The sequence below is a fragment of the Nestor notabilis genome, unplaced genomic scaffold (genome assembly GCF_000696875.1).
Source record: "Nestor notabilis isolate BGI_N333 unplaced genomic scaffold, ASM69687v1 scaffold153, whole genome shotgun sequence".
NCBI classification, from domain to species: domain Eukaryota; kingdom Metazoa; phylum Chordata; class Aves; order Psittaciformes; family Psittacidae; genus Nestor; species Nestor notabilis.
This window is the reverse complement of record NW_009921307.1, coordinates 93,050-103,172: the sequence shown is the minus strand read 5'-3', so window position 1 is coordinate 103,172 and position 10,123 is coordinate 93,050. Positions and strand designations below refer to the sequence as shown.

The following is a 10,123-nucleotide window of genomic DNA, read 5'->3' as shown; positions in this document are numbered from 1 at the left end:
CAGCAGGAGAAGAGGCATTAGCTCTTTAATCGTAGATAGAGAACTCAAAAACTAGGCACAACATAGAATCAACTATAAGTAATTCCTTAATATTCTTTTGGATTTTAGTATGTTTTGCCTAGTTGTTACACCTAAATAGCTGCATTGTCCATAGTCTTTAATACATAATTTTAGAAGGGCAATACCATTCATGTTTTTATGTAGATTATGCTTTTGTAAGACTGCTTTTATTGCCAACAGAACCCAGAATCTTATGACTTAAATTTGGATACTGCTGCTTTAGAGAACATAGTTTAAATATTAAACAGGTATTTGGAGCGTGTAAGCATGGGACAAACCAGGGAGGAGGGTTCAGGGAGGAAGTAGGGAAGAAGAATGAACATGTTACTTGTTGCAGATGGTTTCATTGTACTGGGACTCTGATTCAGTGGTATTGATGAAACCAAGTCACTCTTTACCACAATAGGAAAACTTTAGTTTTCCCGCTTTATGCAACGACTGTAAGAGGAACCTTGTAACAGCATTATTTGGAGGAAATTCCTGTCCAGTGCATTCACTGGGGATGATGCTGTCTGGTGAGCACAACCTTGTGTCATTTTTATGTAGGTATTTCAAATTTTAGGAAGATCCAGTGCACTTGCAAATTTGTCATTCTACAGGTGTAACTAGCACTGTCTGCCTACTCATTCCAGCTCTGGCAGATGACTATTTTGCCTGTCACCCTGTCTGTGGTGCTGGCAGGGTCCAGATCTGAACCTCTTAAGAAACCAAAATCAGTCTTCAGTTCCCGTTTTCTAATTCTGCATGACTTAATTCATTCAGCACGTTAGAAATACTGTTCCTCATTCCAAATGCATTGGTTACCTGTGCAGCAATCATTGTCAGCATATTTCTGCAGTGGAGTGGTTCAGCATTGGGTAATTGGCATAAATTAAATGGTTTGAGTCACAGTATTGGCCTTTCTGCATACACCCACAGGTCTCTGTTACGTATGTGCAGCTTATGGGAGGTAGATGAATGATAGCAGCACTGCAAACACCCTGCCAGCAAACCAGGAACTTGTACACACTCAGAAAATAAGTATTGGAGCAGAATTTGCATCAAAATAAGAGGAAGTGAAGAGTGTGCAAAAGTATTTGTTTTGTGTGACTACAGGAATCCTCAAGAAATTCTTTCAACCAGGGATTACAGTGAGGAAAACAAAGCAAACGTGTCAGGGGTAGATTTTTGTCTCCTGATGGATGTGTTTATGACTGAGGCACGTGGCTTGATGGCTGCATGGCATTTTCCACATTTACAGATGAGAGCTCTGTACTCTGTCTTAGCTTTGCTGTAGGGCACAGAGTCTGTCGCTTCCCTTTAATTCAACTTCTTCCCGTCTGAAGAAGGGTGTAGTTCAAGCTAAGAGAGTCTGAGAACTTGATTGTGCTCACATATCAAGTATTTAGGCATCAAAGTATTGTGCTTTATGCCTTCACACAACAGCAGCCAGAAAACTGCAAGTGTAGTGAAAAAGGTTGACTTGAAAATCAGGTCCTTGCGTTTTACAAAGTGTTGGCTGAAAGAGGGAAATGGGAGAAGATGCAGAAGATTGTCAGATGAACGATTCCTTTTTGTCTGTTTTAGGCTGTCTTGTGCTGAATGCAAAGTCCATCTCTCTTTTCTGTTGGACCGCCTTTTATTTAAAGAGGCTCTGGCAAGCTTAATGCCTGTTGCAGCCCATGCCTTTGCCTTACCCTGCTATGAGAGGTTATATGGGCCTGTTAAAGGAAAGTGGAGTAGCTTCTAATGAAGGACAAAATGTAGACTTTGGGGGATTTCAGGTTCACCTCTCACAGCTTTGAAGAGCATTTAGGATTTCACCAGTCTTAACCTGCCCTTTGGTGTGCTGGGGAGGCTGGAACTGTGCTTTTCCTGGATCCCAGAGCAGGATCTGTTACACTCACCTGCCTCTTCAAACCTTCCTCTGTCAGTGCAGTGTTGCACTTGGGCTTAACAAGTGAGCTGCATCCTGAGAACAAACTGAGGGGCTTCTGTCTGCGTTAAAGTATCTCCTTGAGTGTCACTGATTAAACATGTAGTATTATTTCTTTTCTTTCATGCCTATAAATCCTCACATAAAATATAATCCCTTTGCTCCCATCAAGAGATAAATGGAATGAGTCTGAGGTTTTTAAAAAGAAACGCATACAAGAGGATCACTTTGGAGTCACAAGGGTTTAGATTTCCTGTTTCACAGATTTTGCTGTTGTCCATCCTCAATCAAAACAGCCAATGGGACACCCACTAATGAGTTTTATTTCTTTTCTCAGTATTTCTGGCTTCTTGTGCTGTCCCGAGGCTTGGTCGGCATTGGTGAAGCAAGTTACTCCACTATTGCACCCACCATCATAGGAGACCTGTTCACCAAGAACACACGGACCCTTATGCTGTCTGTTTTCTACTTTGCAATTCCTCTTGGCAGGTAAGTAAGCTGGCACATATCTTGAGTAGCTAAAGATGATAGTTCTGTCTTTGGTTGGAATGGTTTAGATGGGAAAATATTGTGAGCAGTGACTATCTAGTTGCAGGAATTGGATTCTTTTCCTAGCCCTGTTATTGGTTCACGTGTGACTTTGGGGAATTAGTGGGAAGGATATTTTTTTCTTACAGCAATGGGCTGGAAATGGAATCAAAGTATTTTAGCTGACTTTTTTTAGCATTATTATTATTTTGAATAATGTTATATTGGTTCCGTGAATCATTGCTTCAGTTCATGTGAGGTCTAGGCCTTCTTCAGATGATTTCTTTCAGGTTACTGTCAAATCCAGATCCCTTGAGACACTGAGCTGAGCTTTCAAAAGTAAGCAAATGGGTACCTGCTTCTGTGTGCCAATCTAAATATCAGAGGTTTCAAGAGGAATGTGCTATACAACATGCACAACTTGACATTTTGACTTGAAAAATTAGTTTAATTCAAGCTAAAATTCTTTCCAACCTTGAATTTGGCCAGTCTGATTAAGTTTGGAAAACGCAGCTAAGCCAATCTTAGATGTGTTGATAGTTGCAGTAGCAGTGGCCCGTTCAGTTTGGTGCTGTTGCCACTGAAACAGCAATTAGGAGAAATGGTGAATCCTAGTGTAGGCAACAAGGCTGAAAAGCTGTAATGATCATTCTTAAGATACTCAGTTCTTAAAGCAGAGCAGTGGAGGAAAACCAAGCTCATAGATGTTTGATGAAAGCAAGAGACACTCAGATTTGGAGTAGTTGTTTCCTCTGGCACTTTCTTTCAGTTGAGTTCCCTTATCAGTCCAGTGCAATACCTGATTGTTGGGACAGGAGGGAATCTGTTGTTGTTGTTGTTGTTATTGTTGTTGTTGTTATCATTATTATTATTATTATTATTATTATTGTTGTTGTTGTTGTTGTTGTTGTTATTATAGCTGAGCCTCTATCATGAAGTTGTAGGCAGAGTGGGTTCACATAGTTTCCATACTGAATTCCAGAGATGAACAACAACCTGTGCAAAAGTGTCATTATGGGTTCATTTCCAGCAGGGAAAACATGGGCAGCAGTTTGATCTCACACAACTCAGGGAAAAACTTCTGGTTTAAGGTGGTGAATTTTACAAGTTAGAGCACACATCCCTGAGATAAAACTCACAAACATCCCTTGGCTTTTGAGGACAAAGAGATAGCCAAGTCCTTAACTGGTGAATGGCCCAAGAGGGCCAAGGATGACAGTTATTTAGAATTCAGTGAACTATAGCTAGCACAAAATAAGTATTCATCCTGTTGAGCCTGGTTCTGGAATGGAATTATCTCAATATCCAGCAGAAGTGTGGATCCATGGTTTGATTTTGGGGCTGCTCTGTGTAACAAGACCAGCTTTGGGGTAATTGTAGATGGCAATATCCAAAACTGAGCAAACTATTCAATAAGGGCATATGATGGCTGAATTTTGAAAAAAAAGAACATTTCTATCTGTTCAGTTCACTATGAGAGATATATAGCTACAGTCACCTGGATCTACTCTCTCGTGAACCACCTTTTGTTACCACAGTGTGATTCTTAGCATGTGGGTGAAGGTCCTGGTGCTTCTTTATCTTGGATTTCCAAATTTCAGGTCTGATGTTCTCCAATCAGACTGTCTTCCATTTTCTTCCTGGTTTTTCTCACAGGCTTATGGAAAATGGTCTCTTCATGAATAATTAGTACCAAGTACTATTAAATGGCAAAAAAAAAGAAAAAAGAAATAATGGAATATGGTGTGTCGTTGAAGGGCACTTCTAAACTGAGAGCTCGAACATAAAATTGCCAACTATTCGTATTAGTGCACAGAAAGGCCTGATGTAGGAATTAAATTGGGAAATAAATTCTTTTTGAGGCTTTGTTTCTATTCACTGCAGATTGAAAGGTCAGCTAAAACTTGAGATCAGAGACCAAATTTCCATCAGATCTGAGCATTTTTAGATCAACAGTGCCAGGAAAAGTTACACAGCCACCATCTGCTTCATCTGCCTGTGTTTCTTCTGCAGGAGAAGAGAGCAGAGGACACACAGCTGATTGTGCTTGTTTATCTTGGTTTAAGAACGTTGAGATTGTGGTGCCTTGTTGAAGCTCTGACTCACTCATCTTTGTATTTCTTGCAGTGGCTTGGGATACATCACTGGGTCAAGCGTGAAGCAGGTTGCTGGCGACTGGCACTGGGCATTGCGGGTAAGCCACTCTTAAAACATCTTAATAAGAGTTGCATGGGTAGATCAGTGTTAGGAAGAATTCTGTCACACAATTCCTGTCATTAAATATAGAGGGTAAAGGACTGGAAATGACATCTATGGATATTAAGTGCATAGCAGATGCATTCTCTAAGCAAATGGGAAAGGTATGTGGGTTTGGCACATTGTAGTTGTGTTTTGCCCTGCCTGGGAGCAAGAATTTTCCGATCACTTTATTATCAGGTAACCATGATTTCTTGATGGGATTGGGAAGAAGAGGCATTGGCCTTAAATCAACTCCACAGTCTTCTAGTCCCTTGCTGTCAAGAAACTCTGAGAATGGCTTCCTGCTTTGAGGAAAAAACACTTTGTTCCAGTTTCCGCTTGTTTTTCTGCCCTGAGACAGTCGGTTTCCTTCTATTTTAACCTCTTGGGACCTTGATAAATGTGTTGAAAAGATAATACACTCCAATCACATACACACAAACAGGTCCTGCAGACAAAGATGTCTTGAAAGAGCTGAGAGGAAGTGGCCCAGCAGAACTGTTTTCTGACCTTTGGCAGTGTGGGTGGCATGAGCCGCTGTGAGGTGCATTCCCTGGCTCTGGCATTTGGTGAAGACAATGAATCTCATGAAGTTCAAGCCAACACCATTTATAATGGCAGGTGGTGAAATACATGGGTTCTCACCTCAAGCAAATGTGCCTTTCTGTGACACAGGCCATTCCCTCATTGTCCACCAAGCATGAGCAGAGCCAGGAAAATCACCATGAACAGTTCATCTGCCCATAGGAGAGCAGAGATTCACAGATTCCAGCTGTGAATCTGAAATGAAAAGTTTAATAACTTCCAGCTTCACATCAAGAGGATGGCCACCTCATCCGGTAGCAGAAATACTTCAAGGGTAAAATTAACTTTTAGCAGAGGCAAACTCAAGGAATAAGAAACCTCAAAGCCCCTCCTCCTGTCAGTGGGCTGCAGTGGGGTTGGTATATCGGCACAAGTGTTCCTGTGTTTCTAGCCGTAAACCCCAAATGATTAGTTTGTGCAAAAAAATGCTCACTAGCATCTTTCTCTTCAGATGAAGTTTCCATAGTTATCCTGAGAAATCCAGGCTATCTGAAAGACCCTTTATGGGGTCATGATAAATGACGCATTGACGCATGATTCCCTGACTGTGCAGAATCACAGGAGTCTGACAGGCTGCACACTTTTGTGATGGTTATTTTGGACAGCATTGCTTAGTTCTTGTAGTCAAACAGCACAAGTTGAAACTTCCAGACATCAGTGTAAAGCAGCCTCTGTCCCTGTGGCAATTACTGTGCTCTTGCAAGCTGTGATAGGGATGCCTCCCTCTGTGATCTCCTGTGGTCTCCAAATCCAGGAAAGGTCAGGAATCATCTATACCTCAGTGGGCTGAAGAAGACCAAAGGGCACATTGGGAAGTGGCAGCTTTGTCTCTGGATCTAGCAGTAATGTCAGTGTTTCACTGGAGCACTACTGAGTATCAACAGATATTGTCCTATTGGGGGATTAAGCCTTTAGATAAAAATCAAAGAGACTTTATATTACATGACCCTAGAAGATCCCAGCATTTACATGTGTCTTTACCAGTGTTGTATCTTGTGTTCAAGCATAATAAGGATACATTACCAGGCTTCATTTATCCCTGGATGAGGGATTTTCCTCACTTTCTTCTTGTCTTCGCTTCCCTAGAAGAATTCTGGGTTTCTCATCTTTGGCCATGAAACGCTGCTCTATGAGTAAAGACCATTCTCAGGTTATTATTGGAAGCATATTTATTTTGGAATAGGAATTTATTTGTAAAATAAAATTTATAGAAGAGATGATAGTTTAGTGAAAATCCATGGTCTTATTTTCCTAACAGCTATTTTCCATTCTGGCAGTGGTGGAATTTCAGTGTCAAAACAAGAATCATGTTTGTAGCTTGCAAAACATGGTGGGGTCTTTGTATTTTTGTCTGGTATTTGGGAGACAGGATTGGAAACTGGGAAACCTAACCCTTGAACGTGTTGTTTTCCTATCTTCTAGCCTGAATTTCCAATGTTTCTTGGCCTGCTGTACACTGAGGTGATCTGAGAAAGCTGCCTGGAAATGGGAAGCCATTGTGGGTTAGCTGGAAGAGGAATGCATGTCAAGCAAGGATTTTCAAAGCCAGCATGCTCTCTGCCTCCAGAAATCTTTCACCTGACTCCATAGCCTTTAAAAGGCTCCTGCACTCTCCCAGAATCTAGTTGGTCTCTTAGCCCAGCTGGGAGTAGGTTTCCAAAGAGGCAAACATCACTGAAGAACTGTATTTAGCTGAATCTTGGTACTTCAGTGACACAAAGAAATGGACTGCCTTAATCAGAGTGTTCTCAAAGCTGCATGCTTCCAGAGTGAGATAAGAGAGTCCAGGGAATGACAGGGAGGAAGGAAAGGAGCAGATGCGTCAGGTGCTCACAGATTCAGGCTAGCTGTAAAGAATCCAGTCACTAAATGAAACTAATGTAATCTGCTTCTTACTGACTTTGTCAAAGCAAACCCTCCTGACTTCTGTGCTAATTCCCTGATCCTTTCTTGCAGGTATCTCCGCTCCTGGGAATGATAACAGGAACACTCATCTTGATATTTGTACCTGCTGCTAAAAGAGGAAATGTTGAACAACTTGGAGGACAGCTGAAGGCTCGGACCTCGTGGCTGAGAGACATGAAAGCTCTGATTAGAAAGTAAGAGCACTCCCATAAAAAGCATGCTTTGCCTCTAGTGCTTAATTGGAACATCCCATGACCCATATTACTTAGCACTGTGAGACTGGAAAGTGGCAATACAGAGCTGCAGGGAGCTTAGTCTGTGGACCTAGGAAAGAAAATCAGTTACATTCTCACGAGGTATCAACTGCAATGACAGTGATGGAGTCCAACTTTTGCTCTAACTTTTCCAAGATTAAGATCTAAGAGTCTGCTTTGTTTGGCTCATACTTCAGTCAAATCAAAGCTTTTGAAGTGTAGAAATTGCTGTGTTAGTCCATTAATTGTTGTCTCACTGTTGTTCAGATGCTTAGATCCTTTTTCTTCCTTGAAAGAGTGACTTTGCTGAGGGGGAAAAAGAGGGTTAAGTGCTAGAGCCATTTAAGAGGAGAAAATACACAAAAGCTTACACTAATAGCAAGTTTAAATACGTAGGTTTATACAACCACGTGTGACTAAATGCATGAGCACTGAATGTGCTTGGGTGCTTGTATATGTGCATAAAATATTGCATGCTCTCAAGTGTTTAAGTAGCTTACTTGTATCCAGAAAGCTTGCCTGTGAGTGTGCTAAAAATTGCCCTTAAAAATTCAGTGTTACATTGGAATTCTGATGGGAAACTTGTGGTGTCCTTCATTTTTAGAATGCCTTCCTGGTGTTGTCATTCAGTATCAAAGGACTATGAAAAATGATGATGGTTAATTTATCACTATTTTTATATTACTTATTTTGGTGGTTTATTCAAGTAGTCATATGGTGGTATGAATAGTGAGTGAGAAGTGAAACTGGTCATCCAGGTAAACAGGTGATACTACAGTGAAAACCCTGCGATTAACACATCCTGTCTTAGTGGCCAAGTACTGATTGTCTTCTGAAATGGTGCCATGAAACAATGGTCTCTATGAAGCACCTCTGAAGTACATTATTATCAATGGAGCATCACATATGAAGAAATATTCCATGCCTCTTATTCTCCAATATTTTGTAGCTTGTATCATCTCTGCCCCTTGGCAAAGGGAGGTGGCCACTATGGGGGAACACTGTGTTTTGTCACTGAAGCACTGGCTCTTGTTGTGAGGCTCCTGCTTTTTCACTTCTCCTAAACCTTCTCTTGATTTTGCCTCTTGTGCCTCCACAGCCGCAGCTATGTGTTCTCCTCATTGGCCACCTCAGCTGTGTCCTTTGCCACAGGGGCACTTGGCATGTGGATCCCTCTTTACCTTCACAGAGCACAGGTGGTGCAGAAGACAGCAGAGACCTGCAGCTCACAGGCCTGTGGCACCAAAGATAGGTGAGATTCATACTCCACTGCTTTAAAAGGGGGAAAAGGGGTTGAGGGCTTATTTACCACAGGAAACAGGCAAGTCCCATGGAGTCAGGTTACTAGAATGTCTGTAATTTCCTCTAGGTCTTTGAAACAATGATAGGAAATGCTGGGATTGTAAACGAGGTTTTATTTCTCTTCTTCATTGCATGAAGTCAAACCAAGGGAGAAGCAATGACCTCAGCTCTGCCTTAGTTCCCAGGCTGTGGTGCAGTAGTTGAAAAGAGACTTTTGTCTTTGCTTTAGAGGATGTTTGGAGAGAAGAATTTGGTTTCTTAAGACCCATACTTATCTGTGATAGCAGCAAAACAAGCTGGCAGGTTGGGTAGCCACAATGATGGCTACAATTCAGAGGTTGGACTGGTTCCCCTAAAGGCTGCAGGAACTAACCCTGACGACTTTTCTTTCTGTGTGAGGGAGGACTTGACTGTTTCACTGTTCTGTATGCTACTTTGTGTGCTGAGTTTGCTGAAGGTGGAGCAGAGATCCAGGACACTTTGCTCTGGAGTGCTTGATGTTATACAGTAGTTTGGTTTTTCAATCCCAGTTATATAAAATCACTTGCAACACAAAGCTATGAAAAGTAATTCATTGTTTAGTGCTTTATTGTAATGGCACAAAACATAAAATGCTAAAAAAACACTTCTCCAGGTGAATGCAGATTGAAATATGTTAGCTTTTTTTTTCCAGCTTGTGAAGGAAAAATCACATTAGGCACAGTCTAGCTCTAGCTGACACAGTCCCATCTCAAGTAAAGCAGTGGTTTGGAGTACCATTAACTTGCAGTGTCCAGTGGGCAGCCTGAGGCTGTTCTGCAAACCTGCAGTGAGCAGAAAATACAGCTCCAGTCTAGCTGCCCATCTGCTGTTTACAAGGAGAAGTTTTCCACTCCTTGGTGACGCTTGTGTTTTGAGCTGCCCTGAAGCCACTGTAATGTAGTTGCCAAAGACTCTGTAATTCAAGTACTGCACATACAATACAGAGAATCCTTGACAACTCCTGGCTTTTTACATTTAAATTAACACTTTTCAAATGTGCACGCTAACAGCAAAAGACTTCTTTGAAGTGGTCTGAAAAGGAGCTAGGAAGTCTGAGTACACTGAAGGTCACTGGTATTTAGAGTCTTGTTAGGTTTCCTTTCCCTTAAGCTTCCTAGTGCCTGTTCTGTCCATGATTTCCTCTCACATGATCAATGTGTGGGTTATTACTTAGCTTCGTGCACACATAATTAGCTGTACAATGCACTTTATAGGAAGCTCAGTTCCACACAGAGAAGCAGTATGAGCCCTTTGCACCTCTTTGCATGTTGATCAACGCCTGTGTACGAGGGTGAATTTCATATGCTGTGTTTTC

General features: G+C 41.6%; 1 protein-coding gene across 1 annotated transcript in view; it reads left to right on the top strand.

Annotated features, from left to right (window-relative positions):
• The window catches only part of SPNS2 (spinster homolog 2 (Drosophila)), a 113,934-nt gene that overhangs the window by 78,577 nt on the left and 25,234 nt on the right, over window positions 1-10,123 (top strand). Inside the window, exons 4-7 of the mRNA XM_010011082.1 lie at window positions 2,313-2,464; window positions 4,631-4,697; window positions 7,283-7,425; window positions 8,585-8,737. Of these exons, the coding sequence (XP_010009384.1) occupies window positions 2,313-2,464; window positions 4,631-4,697; window positions 7,283-7,425; window positions 8,585-8,737 (515 nt within the window). The remainder of the gene's footprint in view (window positions 1-2,312; window positions 2,465-4,630; window positions 4,698-7,282; window positions 7,426-8,584; window positions 8,738-10,123) is intronic.